The sequence below is a fragment of the Astatotilapia calliptera genome, chromosome 3 (assembly GCF_964374335.1).
Source record: "Astatotilapia calliptera chromosome 3, fAstCal68.1, whole genome shotgun sequence".
NCBI classification, from domain to species: Eukaryota; Metazoa; Chordata; class Actinopteri; order Cichliformes; family Cichlidae; genus Astatotilapia; species Astatotilapia calliptera.
In genome coordinates this window covers 35,360,766-35,380,328 of record NC_137424.1, presented here as the reverse complement: position 1 = coordinate 35,380,328, position 19,563 = coordinate 35,360,766, and the positions used below count along the sequence as shown (strand labels likewise).

Sequence of the window (19,563 nt, the reverse complement as noted above, 5' to 3'; positions counted from 1 at the left end):
ATTTTATAAAAATATGTGTGTTTTGTATTTGTCTTTGTAGCTGAAACCAGATTCTCGTGTTAATACGCGCTATCTGACATTTAGGAGAAAAAAGGATTGAGTTTGGCTACGAGTCAAGGTCACAGCCATAAAGATCTGCAATGTCAGCTCACGTCTGCGGCATGAACTCTGCTTGTCAATCTGACGGCAACACGATAGTATCCACTTTTCTTCTCCCGCTGCTTTTGTTCTCCTGGATGGAGGCAGGGAGCAGGCTTTTGCCTGTGCACTGTACTACTTGGCAGCACATTCAAAACGATGGTTTGCGTTACAAAACACAAACATATATGAAATAGTGAGTGTTTATTATTATATATTAGCTAATTACCCAATGAACATGTTGCGAGAAATTGAAATGAGATTCAGAATTTTTCAGATACGGAGTTGGGACTATGTCTGAGGAGGCAGAGAAATCATTTCAGAGAGCTGGAGCAGCGTCTAGCTGAGTTTCTGAGGCAAAATAATACTATTTTACTATTTATATATTCGGTACCGTGCACGTTTTGAGCCACAAGAGCACTTGTTACCAAATTCTACGGTCTGATTGGTCAGATTTCTTTATTAGGATCCAAAAAAATGTAAAAAGAAAAAATAGAGCTTGGTTCAAAAAAATAAATACCGCTTTATGTGAATGGTGTGAATAGTTGCACTGAGAATAGGTGAGTCCCAAACAATATTTTAATACACTAAATATTTGCACAGCTTTTATTTGTCCAGACCTTTATTTTCCATATAATATACAGTATATTATATGGAAAGGTTTTTCATTTTAAGCTGAAGTTAATTTCTTTGGTGGGCTAAAAACACCAGCTGTTGACATTTAGCTATATAGCATCAACTATTACTAGCTATTTATGCTAACATCAGGTCTACAGGTTAAAAACAGTCATCACAGCTAACAGCTGCTAAAAAGAGCTCCTTTTAGGGTGAAATGGATAGGCCCACACATGATACTGTGTTCAAAGACTGAAGTTAAAGTTATAGGTCCCGGGCAGGATTTAGTTTTGTACAATCAAACATAACGGTTCTGGCTCGGCGGGGGAGTAGAAACACCCCCATACGGTCCAGTAAAGTTTTGCTTATTTCCAGTTGCTATGTTTAAATCATTGCTGTTTGGGATATCCTCATAAACTGTGAGTCCTTTAGGGAGTAGGTCAAACTGAAGCAACAAAGGCCACTTGAGGTAACATAACTGTGTGCTTAGATTTTCATATGGGATGGACTCTTCTGACATAAACATTTTTTCTTTTTTTTGCCCTCCGTCAGTGTCAGCTGACTGATGGTCGAGCGGCTCACATCCACTCCCTGTTGACTTTGGTGGTGCTCCTTCAAAAGAAATGGATACCTACTGTCATGCCAAACGCTTGGGGAGAGAAATGAGGAAAAGGCTGAGAAATTAAACTGACAAGCAGGGGTATGTTCACATGAGAGAAATATAGCAAAAAAGTACCCACAGTAGCACATTTGTCAGCCTTGTTCAGCCTGGCAGTTCAGCTCGTGTGCACTGCGGAAGGCAGCTGAATATGCACTACTGAAATGAAAGAAGAAAAAAGAGGTTCAAGGCAAGGCAAATAATTGGATTTGGCTCAGCCAGAATGTAAGTGTGTGCTCAGCAATGCGGCTGTGTTTGCACAGCTGGAGCGTGTGCCCAGGGTCATCTCTGCAGGGAGTAGGGTTTGGCACTGCCGGGCACAGTTATACAGAACAAGTCCGCTGAAGAACACTGAACGCCTCTCCCAGTATTTCCCTTTTAGAAAAAGCATTAGCCAAACTCACAGAGGACAAAAACATCATTTTAGATAAGAAATTTTTATTTTGTCCCATTGCAAATATGGGGCAAAGCTACAGGTTCTTGTCAGATGGCACACATATGAGCAGTTTTTCTCTTCCATCATATTATCCAGTGCTGCTGCCTTCCCCAAAGAGGGACTTTAGTTCCAGTCTAAATAGGACAGACTTGACAGGCTTGCTAGAGAAGGGTAGCAAGTTTCACCCTGCAAGATGTGGGATTTGTCTCTTAAAACCAGCTGGCTGTGGCTTCAGTTTGTGTAAGAAATGTTATTTTTTAGGTTATTTTTTCAAAGTGAGAAGAAAATCTCTGGTGGCACGAAACGCAAGAGCAGCCAAACGGTTGGAAGCCGCTTCTCGCCGAAATCTACACAGGCCGAGGCACTGAATCAAGGTTTAATGTCGGAAGAAACAGGTATGACATGAGTGCGCGATGCCTCGGCACACTGCGCACCCTTAATCGTGAGGGAAAATCCTATTTCTGAGAGATTCATCATGCTCAACTTACAGCGCTAACACACACGAAGACAGGAGGGTATCACATGAATCATTTAGTTTAGCCTGTGTTACCTACATTAACTCAGAAGTGGAAAATCCCAAGCTAATAAAGTACAGTATAAATGTGCATCTGGGAGTTGGAGCTGCCAGATGGTTAAAAACTGGAAATCAGAGGGTCTATTGAGTTTTGGACAGTGCATAGTGGCAGAACAGATAAGAGGGCCTCTAAAATGGATGGAATAGTATTACAATCCGACCTAACAAGTCATCTACTTATGGAAATATAATACAATGCTCCTTATCAAAGATATTCAGGCCGCCTAAATGCCTCAGTTGCTTTTGTTATGGACAACCTAGGAGCTCTTTAAACACTGGAGAAATCTGAGACTCTACAACCCCATAGTGGCATCTTCGATATAAACTATGTGACCGTGAAAGGGAATCTTTTTTCTCCTTACATTTAGAAAGTAGTCTTCAATAGAAGCACACCCATCTTAGAAATTCCTGACAGAACTGACTTGCTCTGGCATCTTGAGTTTCAATCTGATAGCTCCAAAATTGCTTCTGCAACCAAAACCTTCAAAATGTGGTCCAAGTCACCCTTCCATTGTTGTCGGTGCATGTAACAGAGATGGCTTCAGATTCTGCGGGTTTCACATTGGCTACAGATATCCAGGTGACACTGATAGATCCCGAGGGCATATCTCAAGTCAAGACTGGGAAGATGAAGCCAATAAAAGCCTCAAGCGTAGCTTTATGGTAATCTTGTGCCGCTACCAAACACGCCCGCATGCTCAGCGATGAGGGCATGAACTCTACAAAAACCTTCGCTGCTGCAAATCAGTGCACAGGCCAGCCTTTCTGTGCCTTTTGCTCTTGAGAAAAAAAGTTGGTTAGATTTAATCAAGGTGAAATCATGTAACATCTTAGTAACACTAAGAAAACAATATCCACATAAGTCGCATTTGGCACATTAAACAGTGATATTGGTACAGATGGCCTCCCAGACTGAACAATGGAAGTTTCAATAAGAGATCCCCCTGGAAATTGAACAGCCTGACCTTGACTGGGTTCTCTGTTTCTGTTTCCAAGGATTAAAAGACCAACTGGACCCTTGAGATTACCGTGATGCCCGTAAATGTGATGCCTCTAGCAGGTGGACAGGTAGTGAGCACTCTGTTAATCTTTAAGAGTTAGGTGGGCAGGAAGAAGGGAATTATGGGTCGTGGAAAGGACAGCAAAGTAAAGACATGTGCAGGGCTGGTGGAGTGTGTCGTGAGTGAAGGCAGCATTTTGAGATAGAGTGATTATTAAGGAAAATGTGTTTCATTTCTTTTTTCCATTTCGGTTTCTGTGTTAATAACTTTGAGGCTGTTAGAGATGGCAGCTGCCATGAGATTTACATACACTGTAAAAACTGATCTTCAATCAGTGTTAATTCTCTCAGCAATAATACAACTCGTTTGTCAAAACAACATTTAGAAGAAAAATGAAAGAAAACTCAACTAATTACTGGCATGCATGTGAGAAATCATATTCGCATACTGTGGTAAAACAATAATCCCCTGCGGCCCAGCCCTTTTTTGGAAGTGAAATTAGGTGCTTGCATTGTTGCACCATAAGTAGGACCTCGCAGCTCTCTGCGAGTATCTCAGCTTAGCTAGTTTCATCTTCATATTGTCTAAATTCATCCAACTAACTAGAACTTCCATGACATAGTACCTCATCCCATTCACTGATCATCAGAAGCACGAGTTAAGGGTTGTGGACCTTAAAATGACAGATGTGACCTTGGGCAAACTTCTGTTGGGTTGTTGTATATTAGTCCAATTACATTGTGATAAATACTCTCAAAGGAGTAGCAATTCTTGCTAATTTTACCTGGACAGACAGACAGCAGATGCACACCATGGTATAAGTTCATCGGTCCTTCAGCCAGAGGAGCTCAAAACTAAACAGGAAGCCTTACCTCACAGAACAGCTGAGACAAACCAAGACAACATGCCGAAAACAATGTTAGCATCCAAGAAAAAAAAGGTTTGGCCTCTTTGATAGCCAGATGAGAGCCGACTCCATCACTAGCTGTTTGCTTGGTGCCACTTGAGCTAATTGAAGTCAATGAACTGGACAAATAATACAGCAAGTCTGTGCACCACTTTTAGGGAATGGTTTTCTAGCTTTTGAACATTACTTAACATACAGGTATAAGTGTCAGTGCAACACATCTGTGCAGTGCATAGATGTACCTTGTGAATGGAGCTAATAAGCATTAGTTAAGAAAACAGAAAAATCAACCCTTTGATGCATTTAGGGTTACTTCTGACTCCAAGAAACATCAGGGGAACAGCTATAATAATAAATCTAAGACTTCCACTGGGCTATCACAGCCCACTGGGTGATTACATAGTGCCTGTGTCCATCTTTTATGTACAGTTTACAGGTTGAAGCCTAACTAAAACCCTACTCTGAAGACTGAGCTCATCTTTTGCCTCTGGGGAAACAAACACCCTCTGTATTCCTTTCCACTTCTATCATCAACAGAAAAATTAATGGGCCATTTATAGTGACAAAACTCTTTTAAAACTCATATTTAGTGGTTACATTTTCTTGGCTGAAGACCTTAAATCTAATGGTAATAAGATGTTTTCCATCTAATGTGAAAAAAACCTTTAATAAACTGTAGAGTGAATTTGGCACCATAAGCTGTGATATTTTCAGGTTCTGGTTTCTGTATATTTAAACTGTTATCACTCAAAACCTGTTATTATCTCAGGAATGCCAATATAAAGCTACTCTTTGTTCACATTACTAGCCATGTTTAACACCATGTATAACTTTTTGTAACTATTTCTGTTTTTTCCACCCTGAAAGTGTAATAAAGAACGATAATAAACAATGAGCGGGACAGAAAACTGTTGCTCGATTTACTGAAGACAGAGGAAAAGATGGAAGCATAAAAGGTCTTGTACACAGCAGCACTATGACAACAGCTGGGTGTGCCTGATATTAATGAGACACAAGTGGTGGATCTGCCCTGATTCACTTGCGTCATCCAGATAACTGGGGCATGCAAGTTCACAGAGGGCCTGTGAGCCAAGCTGGCTTCTTCTGTATAATAAGAACTGTTGACTTGCACAGCTGGATCTAACAGTCTGACCAAAAGAGACTTTGACAAGTCAGGGACTGAATGGCAATCACAAACATGGGAGGTTTGCTGTCCTGTGCATGTGTGTATGTCATTAGTGGGTTCATTTGCAATGTCAAATCAGGGAACTAACTGGATAAGCCTCTGCAGCAACCTGGATTGTTGCAGAAAGAAAAATATCCACCCTTTACGACTTCTATATTTATATAATTGTCTCTCTCTCTGATAGAGGAAATTACGCTGCCATCAGTGACACTTTCAGTTTGCATGACACTGCAGAGGAACAAGGTGGGGTCTCTCCTGAGCACTTAAACAGGCTTATGACTTAAACACGTTCATACTCTGGTCATCCGTCTCCTCTTGCACACCAGTACTCAGAGTGTGACCTGTGAGGAGCAGGAAGCCTGGAAGCTAAAGTAGGTTAGAGCCAGGAAAAGGGAGAGGCTGTGGATCAACCCCTCCCACGTCCCCAAGACCCTGGAGCAGAGCTCAGCAGGAGTTAAGTGAGTCCGTCAGCAAGCACACACGGCCAAGCTGAGATGTCCCGCAGTGTGGAGGAACGCTTTAATGATACAAGAAGTAAAGCAAAAGAAAATGTTTCCAAGATGATGTAAATATATGTCTTAAAAGATTTGCTTGCCTCGTCTAATGAACGAAACACATACATAAATTCAATATGTCAAGGAAATTAAAAGATAAATTAAAAGACGGACACGCATCTTTGCACTCGTATGTATATATTTTTTTTACGCCAGAGCAACTCAAAAGCAAGATAATGGCATGTTGGAGCAAGACTCACCTAAGGTTGCATTACAGACACACATGGTTGCACAGATAAAAGTTAAAAGCAACAGGCGAGACAGTTTTGGCACACGCTGTTAAACACGAACCTGCATCCTCGGCAGCGGCTCGAGGCACAGTTTCTGCACGGACGCACCTGCACGCAACAGCAGCTACAGTTGGTGCTGCATGCAAAAAGTGATTTCACACCTTTGCTATACATGCTTTGATTTACAAGCAGTTCTACAAATTAATCTTTTAGGCTCAGTTAAACAGCTTTACTGTAGTATACTGCAACCCTTGAGTAGCTGTCTTTAAATATCAAAGAGGTCTGTAAACCTAAATGTTTTGTTAGCTTTGCCCAATTCCACATCTGTTGTATAAATTAGCGGTCTGCAAGCTCAGTCTGGTTTATAAGGAAAATATTTTCCTGCAAAAATATCCAACATAAAATAGATTAAGCCACTGCAATTGCAACCACATACTGTAATATTAAAATTGGTCGAGCAGGCATCATTAAATATGAAGGCAGAGAGTGGCATTTTTGTAAGCTTTCGGCAATAAATTCCAAACTTGTTAAGCAAAAAGCCTCTTTGCCAGTTCCATTCAGGTGTTAATATAATGGAATAAGACAAAATGCCGAGCTGATTGATTGTCCAACTGCTGCACAGTTGGCTCCTGATTAACATGTTGTGTGCTATGGGGAAAACAGGCTCTCCCTATTTTGGAGATTTATTCCAGCTACATTATCCAATTTTTCACCGTGGAAGTTTTAAGTCGAGGCCCATTTGTCTTGAGTGCTCAAGTCAAACGCTAAAAACGCTGAGAAACGTCAATCTCACAGGCAAGCCGTTTAGAGTACATAATCACCGAGTAACACACGCTATCATTTGTGCTCTTTATATAAAGACGACTTAATTCTGGTTTGAAGACTTCAAGATTGCAGCATTTGCATTGCAAGCAGAAGGCTGCAATCAGTCTGTTGTGATGCTTATATTTAATCGATGTGCAGTTAACATATGTGCTAAACCTTGTTTATCCATTACTGCACAGGGTTCAAAGTGCAAGGATTTACACAACCAACAAGGCACTAAAATAAAACATCAGCAAAGTCATTGCCCTAGTTTGCAAATTGAAAAAATTATCTTCATCAAAAATGAATGTTTTAAATGTTTCTTTCTTCGTGCTCCACCTCTCCACTGTGTCTCATTAAATTCAGCTTTTGTATAATCTTGCTGACAGACAGACTATAAACAAACTGACAGACAGACGAATGGCCTGGCTCTTGTCTTGGCAGAGGAACAATGCACGTTTGCATTAATGCAGTTTCATTGTAGTGATAAATGATGTTGATTTTATTGGGAGGCAGACACAGAAACTTATTGAATTTGTCATTGGGACTAGCTGTAGCTACAGTTATTCCCCAAACATGCATCTACAAACAAAATAACAGTAATTTTATATACTTTGGACGAGAGATGCCACGTGCAGCATGACATTGCTGCATCTGCAGTTTTTTACTGACTAAAGGAGAATTATTTGTATTGGTTTGGCTGCACTGTAAAAAAAATTATATTATATTATTAAAATGCAACGTCAACCACTAAAAAAATGGATCAAAAGTCTGGAAAAGCAGTACTTGTTCATAAGAATGATTCTACTGTTCTCAGACCAAAACTGAAGCAGGGACGTTTTTTCATTTTTCTTTTCTTTTGATTTATTCTTCCCTTTTCCCAACAAGTCCTGTGATATGCCCACTACAGGGCAGCGGTAATAATTATAATACATTTACATTTACTAAAGTTATCTGTAACGTCATATATGACATCTGAGATAAACTGTGGAAAATGCAGTACTGAGAGTTTTCCACGTCATCAGAATGTTTTTCTAGTGAAAATGAGCCGGTAAATTATTTCTTTATATCACTAAGATGTTCCTGATGTTGTTTAAGAGATTAGGATGTGCTTTTTCTTTAAGCAAGTGAAAGTTCATGCACATTTAAAACATGTTGATAAGCCTTTCTTTAATTACAGCTGCTTCCAGATAGAGTCACAATAAAAATGTGCCGGAAATGTTTGGGGATTGTAAACTTAACTCCCAAGTAAAACTTCTAATTACACCATGAATCGCTCTGACCTAAGTAATCCTATGTAAAAAACTGTCGTTCTGTGTCTATCAAACATTCATACTGTGCATATTTGGCACAGATTTGGTTTCCTCTGATCATGTAATGATTTGCCCGTAACGATTACTTTCTCATGATGATGGAACAGTTTGTACCTGTTGTGCAAAGAGCTGTAGTCGCATTCCTGCTGCGCCCTCCTGCCAATCATCATCAGTTTCATCAGTTTGGTTCAGCTGATGACTAAGACGAAACACATGAGTGGATCTTGCTCGCTCTTTACAAGCAAAGCCAGCCCTTTTTTTTAAGTTAAAACAACAAGCCATCTCTTTGTCAGTCAGACTTCAGAAAGCCTCTCCCTAATTCCATCTTCCATTAACGAAATAAGTCAACATTAACGCTCACTACGGGCATAATGCCCCATTATTCAACATTTTAATGGCATGATTTCCTGGTGTTTTATCAAAATCCATTAAGCTCATGCAGTGTGCACCTGGACTAAATATTGGATGAAATACTGAGTCTGACACATGAACAGAAAGACGTATCCCTGCAGTCATTTAAAACAGCAGCTGTTTTATCAAAAGAATCGTGGCTTTTTCTTGGGGTTAGTGAGAAGAATAGCTGATTTTACTGAGCTCCTACTTGAAGTAAAACTTTTTGACCTACAATAAGATAATTTACATGTAAAACAAGTAAAATAATGGATCCTTATTATGGTCTTTAGCCATAAAACCAAGTCAGGGTAGGATAGAGAAAATATTGCAAGGGCAAGCAAGGCAGAAGTGCTTGCCCAGTGAATACTGGAATAGACCCCAATTAAAATTTACCAAAAAGCAATTTCTCTACTTACAGCTCCAATGATGTTCTGGCTCTAAAAAAAGATGTCTTATTGGATGCTACACCTGGCTCTGTCCCTAAAAGCTAGCTTGAAACTTTTTCAGTGCAAAAAGGAGAGGACGTCCCAGCAGTTCACTAAGATGCAGGAGACGCTCACCACTCATGCTTTTTTGAGTCAGTAAACAAATAAAATTCTAGCTAATTACTAGTCCGAATCAGTTGGTCAAATGTTTTAGTTGATAGGCTAACCAAACAAATATTAACCTCCTAGGACTTGGTGTCCACATATGTTGACATCACATTTTGGGTTATTTAGACCAAAATACTCAATTCTGCTCTACAAGGGCCTGATATCCACTTACGAGGACATTATACTGCTACTGTTCTATCGAAATTTAAATGAATATCCTCATATGTGGCTCTTATTTTTCTTAGGAACAAAAATTAGGTAAAAAAAAAAAAAATCTGGGAATTTGTTTTTACATTCATCAGATGTATCAGGACCCAATCAGCCCAAATATCAAAGAGAAATTAAAAATGCATGCCGTGGAAGAGTTCAGGTCTTAGGAGGTTAATGGGGTATTCCCTGCATAGGGTTTTTGTAAAACAAGCCCCAGTGAACAGAAGAGAATTGAACTAAAACAGCTAAACTCATGGTGTTTTGTCCCTTCCAGTTACAGAACGTTATTTTGTTCCAATCAAAACCATAAAACCCTAATTCAGAAATATCTCAAACTGAAGCTACAGTATATCTATTGTCAGCCAAATTAAGTATGTAGATGTTTCTTGGAGTGGCTGCATTAGAAGTCTGAGAAATCTGACTACAGCAGCTCAACAACCAACATGGCATACCATATAAAAACAGTAGGTTCTTTATTTCTTTTTTTTCACCAACTTTCATGTTTATAGCTTGAGCGTTTAACTGAAATCATGCACACTTAACAGATTTTAGTATGCATGTGCTATAATAATCCCCTTTTTTTACAGCTTCAGGGGCTCCAGCATCTGTCAGTAGCTGCAGCTAGGAGGCTGCAGCCTCCTCTCACATCAAAAAAATTAGAAAAAAGTAAAGCATGATTGGAATATATTGCTCACAAAAGGTGTTTGGTGTAGTTCTTACGTTGAAACTTTTGGTATTTTCAGAGATCATAAGAAATGGGCTGGTGCATTGCAGTCTTCTCCAAAATTAGATTACATGATCTAATCATTTAATAATTTTAAATAGTTACAATTATTTAATATGGGTAAATATTAGTCATTTATATCAATTTAAATTAATTTAACCTAATAAGGCTCGGAGCCACAGAGTGCACTCCATGGTCTGTGGCAAATTTCATTAATGTAGAGATAAAGCTGCCTCCCACTCCCACCACGCCATGACTAATCGATTAGTTTAAGAGTAGGTACGATTTCAGTCGACAGCTGTTATTTAAACTGTGATCTGACATTTCTTCAATGTGTTTTTTCCCCAAATACTGTAGAGTTTTACATCTTCAGGCCTCTAACTGTTGTAATTATTACATTCAATAACCGGTGAAATTTACTGTCAGTTATCCTTCTTTTAAGAGACAGTTTATCTTTTCATTTCAGCAAATACTTTAATGGCTCATGTTTTTGAAACGTTGATGTCATTTATCAGGTTTCTTCCAGACTTACAGCTCCAGAGTGTGTTGAGACGCCTTGTCAATAACTCTCAGCAGCACAATCAACATGAAGAAAGACATACCGGTTTCACCTGAACTTTCCTATCAGGTACTTTACAAACTTCCTGCCTGTGCCCCCGATTGTCCATCGATCCATCTGTCTCATATCTGCATTCAGCTTAAAATATCTGAACTCACAGATTCCTTCGCATTGAGCTGAGACCAGTATTTCTCATATCATCTACATGGCTTCACAGGCCACCTGGTCACCACAATCCCAACTATTCCAGCTATGAAGCAATTCATGTTGAGATGAGAGAAGAAGCTGTGCCGATAACGCGAAAGACTTAGAGTTATGCCCTGCCGAGGTGAAGGAGGAGTGGGGAGAATGAAGGCTGAATGACATGTTCAATGTCAAATGTGCACTTTTCCAGGTCATGGTTGCCAAATGCTTTTCAAGCTGCATACCTGTCATCAGGGAGGCAGGGGGAGTGCTGAGAGGATGACAGATGCAAACAAGACAGGGGTATGTGAGACTGCATTTTTGCTCAAGGTACAAGTTGCCCCACTGAGATCCCAGCATGGATGATGTCACCACACAGAGGTATGCTGGGACAAAAATCCCCAGTAACATGTCAAATGTAACACTGGGAGGAGACAAACGTCATCTGAAATCTGGTGGCTGGTGAACTCAAAGTTCGTAGTAATGAGTTCATTCTTTGGTTAACGCTTTAGCCTGATATCCAACAGTATGACTTAAACTCAATATTGCATGTTTATAACAAATATGAAAAATGCTCCGCCTAAACTGTTCTTAAACTCCTGAGCTTGACAGACACTTCAACCATTCAGACTCTTAGCAACAGCGTGTAAACACACTCACGATGGACACATGCGCCAAGACCACACAGATTTCCCAGGTGGGAGGTTCTCAGAGGGCAGACCTAGGCCTCTTTATAGGGGCTATAAGCCACAGTCACAACATCTGCGATGTGTGACTGTTCACCCCAGCATGATTTGTGTGTGTTTCTGTGTGCATGTGTGCGAGTGTGAGCGCATTTTGTAGAGGGCACTGTGGCATAGGTAATCCCTGCAGAAGCCTGGGAACGAGGAATTTGGATGGACTTTTGGCTCCAATGGTCACAAAAGTCACAAGACTGCACACACCGACACCTTAAAACCTTTGGGTAAAATGTGCTTTTTTCAAATGTACGGTTTCCTTTTTAACTTATATTTATACATAAACATTACGTTTATTTTTTTTACCAGCTTAAGCTAGTAATATATAAGCTTTTAGCCTTAAAAGTCACATTTTACTCAGTTTTTATCCAAAAGATTATCCAAAAACCATCAAAATCCTTGATCCTTGACTGAGAACCTTCACAGACACATCAAAATCCTTCTGTGTGTTTTTCAGTTCATATATAACAAGGAAAAAATAAACTCTAGAAGCAATGCACTAAAAGCTAGAAGCTAACATGGAATAGCATGGTGCCATAAATGCTATAAAAACTGAGGAATATTAAGTTGTAATGAATGACTTTTATTGTATATGTGTCTCATTTTTAGCTGAACGTATGACACAAATGCATGCGCATCTACACAAAGACCCACAAGCGCACTATGGATGATTACATGCTCATCAATCTGCTTCTGTGGACGTATGCATTGTAATCCTAATAGCACATCATTTGTAATGGGGTCTCTAGTGTTTAGTCGTAGCCGCCCAGCGTTTACTCAAAGCACATGTGGCCAGGGGGGGAAACAGATGTGAGAACCCCAGGAAGCATCATTAGCTTCACAAACATTCACCGTAGCCAGCCGTGGAGACCCTGTCAGACAGCAGCGCTGCAGACCTTAAGTCCATCATGTTTCCACTGGATTTAGCTGTCCACTCATTCTTTTCCCCTTACTGCTAACATTTCTCACACTCGTATGCAGTCTCCCTTTTCCCTCCTCCCAAAAGTGAGCGAGTTAAGCTAAGATAACTGGTTTACTCTTTGTTTTTCAGGCTAGTCGGCCACTCGGTAGATCAGGAGTTGCTGCATCTTAGATCTTTAATATTTATGTTTTCCTTTCCCACTTTTATGCTGGTAGCTTTGTTATACATCATTGCTGTTTGGCCTTTTGCTCTCCGTGCATGCTTCATGCAACTCTTCCTGTCTCACTCCATCAATAACACACTTCCCCCCCCCCCATTTCGTCAGACATCTGCATGTCTGTGTGTGTGTCCCTTTCTCTACTTGCTATCGATTAAATCTACATCAGTATCACTCCATTAATATTAAACTTCTATGTATCTTCTAGCATGCCAGTCACCTTCCACCTCGATGCCTCCAAGTCTGTGACAGTTTTGTTTTATTTTACAGCATTTTTTGTTAGACCCTGCTTTCCTTGACAATTCTGTTTTTTTTCTGGTGATCTGGTGTAGGCTTTGGCTTTGACCTGTATGGCAACACGTTTTTTCCCCCTTTGGCGTTCTACTCACTAAAATTTCTATTGTTTTTCTCATCTTCCCATTCTTGACCTTTTTGCCTCTGTAACCCTCCCCCCTTTCTAATGTCTATCTCTCTCCTGACAGTCCTCCCCACCACTGCTTCAACTCTCAAACCCATGCTCACACCTCCTACCTGTGCCTCCCTTCTAATTAGGCATCATGAGAGGGATTCGAGTGCTGCTTCTCCCCTCTCGTTAGCACCACTCCCCGGCACTCCTGCTGCAATCCCACCCCGGGGCTGTGTCTGAGGTCAAGGCCGGGGCAAAGCAGAACAGACGGGGCTCGATGCATGTGCTCGAGGCAAGGCTGAGCCGAGCTGCTCGGCTGCAAGCTTCTGCTTCGGCTTTTGTGATCAGCTGCATGTGAAAAATGTGCAGGCCAGATGATGCACGGACGGTCTCGGCTGCTGCAAATGAAGTTTGCGCTGGCGTCCAGGAACACACAACAGGATAAAACAACAACGCTCAATCACGCTGATGGAGGGGACGTGGGTTTACTACAGATGGAGCCGAAGATGTTTCATCAGAGGAAGAGAATGCCAGAGGCTCGGCTTTCAAGCTTGGCAATGACAAATAAACCTCATGATGAAGGAACAAATACATTCACATGGGGCTCCAGAGGAAACAGAAGGGGATAGAGGGCAGCCACCTGCAAAATCACCATAAGGCTCAACTATCCCAAATGGGCGTGGGAGCCACAGAGGATATAACTGCTGAAGTGGACAAAGAAGGTCCATCTGCTGTAATGTTGCCATCTACTGGCAGCTTTTTATCAAAGCATGACAGCGCCATGACTTTAAATCAGAGTTCTGCACTGTGCAGGATTTTTAGAAGCAGATGAAACCACAAGATCTCATTATGCTTTTTCATAATGTAGTCTGAACAACATGTCCTGTTGTATGCACTTTGGCACAGCAGCATGCAACACAATTCCAGAGAGTTATGCCATTTGCTGGCACAGCCCACTTTGGGCACTCAGTCACAGCTTGTTATTAGAGCTCAGCATCAAGCAATCAAAAGGTAAACAACACAATCAAGTGCTGCAAGATTTTGGAGGGAAAACAGCAAAAAAGCCATATTTTCCTTTCTCCATCTTTTCTTTTATCAACTCCTGATGTGAAAGCAGTAGTTTGCCATTCTTGAAAATCTGCCAATTCACATTCTTGCGCAGAGTTGGAGAAGATTCGCAGAAGTTCTGTACTGTAAATGCAAAACAAAGAACGGGAGCGGTTAGCTTAGCTTGGATTTTTACACTTTCATTTTTATACAGCTAAATAAATAAGATAAGACTATTAGTGAGTGAGCTTTAAAGGATTTTGATGGCAGAATTTATTAGCCCTGGACAAAATATGACTAGCTGTTTCCTGGCTTGCAATCTTTAAACTAAGCTAAGCTAATTTCCTGCTAACCTGAAAGTTTAATTATTAGCAATATAGCTAGATTTCTCGGCAAGAAAGAAAATGAGAGATTTCTTAAGCTGACCTGAATGCATCAAAGCTTTGACCAATTCCATGTTAATTCTTTCTAAATTAATACTGAAATTAGTATTTTTTTTTTTTTTAAATGGTAGGCACTCCCACAGATACTTTAAACAGAGCATGAATGCCCCAGTCGAAATATTCAGTTCTCCACGAAACTTTGAGGTCTCTATTATGCTTTTTCAGACAACCTTAGACAGTTTCCATGAATTTCCAGATATTCCTCTGAATAGAAATTAAAGTCAGATTTTGTTTACTTTCCATTCATGACTTGGATTGCAAGGAACAATAAAAGTTGTCTTTGATAAAATTCCTCTCAGAACCTAATTTCGGATTTTTACTCGTGCCAGTGATGTCACACATTGGTTTTCATTTTGAAGCCTCGTCTTGAGTATTCTGATTTTTGCCAGATTCATTTTTTTGTAGCCAGATCCCAAGTCAGATGTTTATATGACACCTACACAGTAGTCACTTGTCAATAGCAGCATCCTGAACTATACCCCACTGAATCATGTTGTAAAAAATATGACTAGACCCTAAAATTGAAACCATAAACTAACAGCATTGTCATTTTCTCATAGACTGACTTCCCACCCCTGCTATTTGTATACTACCTTGTCAGATCTGGAGACTCTGTCCCTTGTTTATATACAGTCTATGTCCATGCCAAGTTTGTAAAATCTCTGATTGTGAGCTTTTTCAAAAACTTTTCTTACTCCTAGATTATTCCTGTTCAGTAAAAAATGACCTGCCATTTTCAGAAAGAGGCAAAAGAAAAATTTCATGTTGGAGATATAAGCTTTACTAAAGCTTAGTTATCCAAATACTGTTGAAAAGGAGCTTTCTTAGGGATTCAACAGCCAGCAGGAGCTGCCATCTCCTTTTCTGTTCTGCAGAACTTTTCCTTCATTGGCCCACTGAGAAAACTCTGAAGCTACTTCCTTTTGGCCTGGCTTTATAGGGATGCAAGTCTGTTCTCTGGATTTCCAGAACTGGAAGAGCTGCATGCTGGCACACCTGAGTAGGACACACAGGAAACACTGCTACCATGCCAGGAACACTAATAGCGCTGCATGAAAAGTGAAACATTTTGTGGGTATCTTGGCAATTTATACAAACATGAGTACCAGTGAATTTTGCCCTTGGACTGTAAGAAACTGTGTGCTCACACACGCGTGCGCGCACACACACACACGCACACCCACACACACTAAACAATCCTCAGTCCCACTCCACAGATTAAGCCCAGATGGGAACAATGAGATGAGTATGAGGGCTTTTGCAGTGTAACTGAAAACACTTGGTCTTGTTAACGCACTCCAAAAACTTGCTCTATCCATCCATCACTGGCCAGATGTTCTCTGAAGCTTTTTCCTTTACTCCTCAAGAGGGCCCAATCCCTCTCGAAATTAATTCACTTCCCATTCCACTTGCGTCCACAACAAAGGTATTCATGAAAGCTAATTGCATAGTTTGGGGTCTTTATGATCAAGCGATCGAGCTGAGGAGCGTATTTCAGAGAACAAGCGATGTTGTTGTTGACGGACGCTCACTTGGGACCGTTTGCACGTCGTGACCCCACTTAATCCTGCCATTAGGCCCCAAAGCTTCCCAATCCTGAGGACTTCAACGCACTCTGCTCCCTGCATTAGGACTCTGAGAGGGACCATTTCCTTGAGTAAACATCAAAATCGGTTGCTTTTGTGGCTAATTTCCTTCTGAATTCCAGCTTAGCAATTAGAGGAAAGGCATGTGGTGAAGTGAGTGTGGCAGCCCCAACACTCTGAAGTCTGATTTATATCCATCAATTCTTACAAGCCATACTCCACATAAACTCACCAGTTCAATAGAGCTGTCACAGTAACAGGCTCTTTGTGTTTCTGTGTTTTATTTGCATCTTTATTTAGAAAAAAAAAATCACTTCATTTTGTGTTTGAAGAAAGCAGATTTTTTTTAAAGTGCTGCTAATATTCCCTGTGAATGGGAGAGTGATCCCAGCAACATCTATAACTTAGATAGATAGATAGATAGATAGATAGATAGATAGATAGATAGATAGATAGATAGATAGATAGATAGATAGATAGATAGATAGATAGATAGATAGATAGATAGATAGATAGATAGATAGATAGATAGATAGATAGATAGATAGATAGATAGATAGATAGATAGATAGATAAAACAGAACTGAGAATCCACAGATCTGTGTCAGCGTGTGCCCTGTGTTTCAAAAGTGACTACTAAGAAGTTCAAAGCGGAAAGACAAAGAGCCAAAATGAACAAAAATGAAAGCGTACGAGAAGGATTTGCTCTGCTCCATATCCCTGCCAGGTTACAGGCACTAACATTCAGAGATGCCAGGGTGTCTTTTAAGGGCACAGCCTCATGCACGCACCGTCGTTTAATTCCCCATCCAGGAAAAGTGTTTCTGGAAGGTTCCACTTTTCTGCACAAATCAGGGGAAATGAGTGAAAGCAACAAGACCCTCCAAGAAATGCTCGAGGTATGTCATTATGTCACCCACAAAGGAAGGTCTATTCCATCTAGGGTTGGAGCCACAGGCCATTTGGCCCACACACACACAAATTGCACCCGCACAACTTTCAGCAGCCAAGCACACAAACACGGTCTCATTCCTTTGCCAAATTGTAATGCAGAAACTTTGACCCACGAGCACACATGAAAAGAAAATGCCACTGCAAAACAGGGACCCTTGGAGGAGGCACTTGTTGACCTCTGGCCCCGCAAAGCAAGGCACTGCGTCACTGTGCGGTGTGTGTTAACAGTGTAGGATAAAAAGGGGATGTTTTTTTTCTTTTCTAGTTTCATTATTTTAATATGGCACTATTAGTTCATCAGAATCATATAACCAGCTTTGCATTAAACATGTATTGAAGAGTCCGGTGCAGACTTGCTCGGGCCTAGAGCAGATGGAAAGATTTGTCATCTGCTGACCACTTGAGCAAAATAATCTCTTGAGTCATTTTTCAGTCTGGTTTTGTGATGGAGACACAAAATAATCAAACCACAAACACTTGCAACACAGAAGTCAGTGTGAGCATCATCCAAGACATTTTTTGGGCGTTACCATCGGCAGGTCATCGAGCTGAAAGCAATCAGTTGTAAGTAACATTCATTACAGAGTCATTCCTGTTTGACGTATGAGTTTGTGCTGATTCCAACATATTTGAATCAGTTAATATCTAACAGGGATAATTTATCAGAGGATAAACCCTCTGTAGCCTCACAGTTAGGTCTGCAGACCTGCAAAGTCCCGAGCTCTCCTTCGTTGCTTGAAAGTCACTGATTACAATGTGGACATACTCAGCAGGACTGTGTAGCAGCCAGGGTGCCTAAATCCCAAATCACCTTGAAGTGCTATTAGCACCTGTTGTGGTCATTTACACACGCTGACAGCCCCCCCCCCCCCCCCCCCAAAAAAAAAAAAAATCTGTCTGCACACCAAACAACTGCTTTGTGCACCAGGTTAAAACTCCCCGCTGTGCAGAAAGAATCAGCTTTTACACAATCCTGCCTCACAAGACTGATGCATACATATAAAGGGACTGTATGAATACATGTACATGTGACGAATATGTTAGTAGTGATTGTTGGACATTGATTTTTTTTTCCAAAACAGCAGATATATTTGTTCACCATCAATCTTTTTCTTAATTTCTAACTTCCTGGTGGAGTGTATTTTATTATATTCTACACCCATCAATCAGCGGCCTCATTTCTTGCAAACAATAGCTGCTTTAGACAAACACCATCACCAGATGATGAATAGTTTTGGCTTCTGGTGGGGGGGCAAAGTACTGACAGGCATGGGCACCAGCTATGAGCCATGTATGAATCTGTACCTCAGAGCACTCTTGTAATAAATTTGAAACGACAGGTCACTGATGTTTCTACATAGGCTGACTTTTCCTTTAGAAACAGAGGGCAAGCCAAACTGAAAGCAACAGGTGTCTGATTTCCTTCCCAATAAATTGACTTAAATGCGCTGAAACCGGAGCGGTGCGCCTTCTCCCCTCATGTTAAATGACAGGATCCATAAGTTGTTCGCGTGAAGACGCCACCGCGGCTTACCTTCGCACAGACAGCGAGGAGAACCAGGCTAGTCGTCCACAAACAGCTCCCACTCATCACGGACGCAAACAAACTCTTAAGTAATTTCAAAGCGTTGATAGACGGCTCTGATCGCCCGCTCTATGTCCCAGCCTGCCCCAGTCACTCGGGGAGAAAGAGGTCCGCTCGTCTCTCCGCGCTGCGCTCCGGCTCCAGTTTCCAGGAGAGCGAGAGAGGAAAAAAGGTAAAAGTCAGCCAAGAGCGGACGGAGACAGCATGACAGTCCACGGTCGCTTCCAGATATTTTGTTCCCCCGGCAAACACGTTGCTGCTAAATTTATGTTTGCATACCAGGCGTGCGTCAGGAAAAGGGTCTCACCCACCTTACATTCTTAAAGAAACACACTCCCGGGTCGTTACGCGCCGATGTGCAGCTCAGCGCAAGACGCGTGCAAAGCTGAAGTGATGCTTTTATGGCTGTGCGTTATGGCTGACTTTCACCGAATGGATGACTTGCATTAGATCACTTGTACTAAGCTGTTTCCCCCCCTCACTGTTTACCTGTACTCAGAAGTGCTTGTATTGAAACTTAAACCAATAACTAAATAGATCATGCGCACAGTCATTCAACAGGGGACTCAACCTTCATGCTGAAAACTT

The 19,563-nt window shown here is 41.0% G+C and overlaps 1 protein-coding gene across 1 annotated transcript in view; it reads right to left on the bottom strand.

Moving 5' to 3' along the window:
- The window catches only part of LOC113018600 (ADAMTS-like protein 1), a 100,765-nt gene extending 81,433 nt beyond the window's left edge, over positions 1 to 19,332 (bottom strand). Inside the window, exon 1 of the mRNA XM_080299935.1 lies at positions 18,925 to 19,332. Within this exon, the coding sequence (XP_080156061.1) occupies positions 18,925 to 18,981 (57 nt within the window). The 5' untranslated portion in view covers positions 18,982 to 19,332. The remainder of the gene's footprint in view (positions 1 to 18,924) is intronic.
- Positions 19,333 to 19,563: the final 231 nt, after the last annotated feature.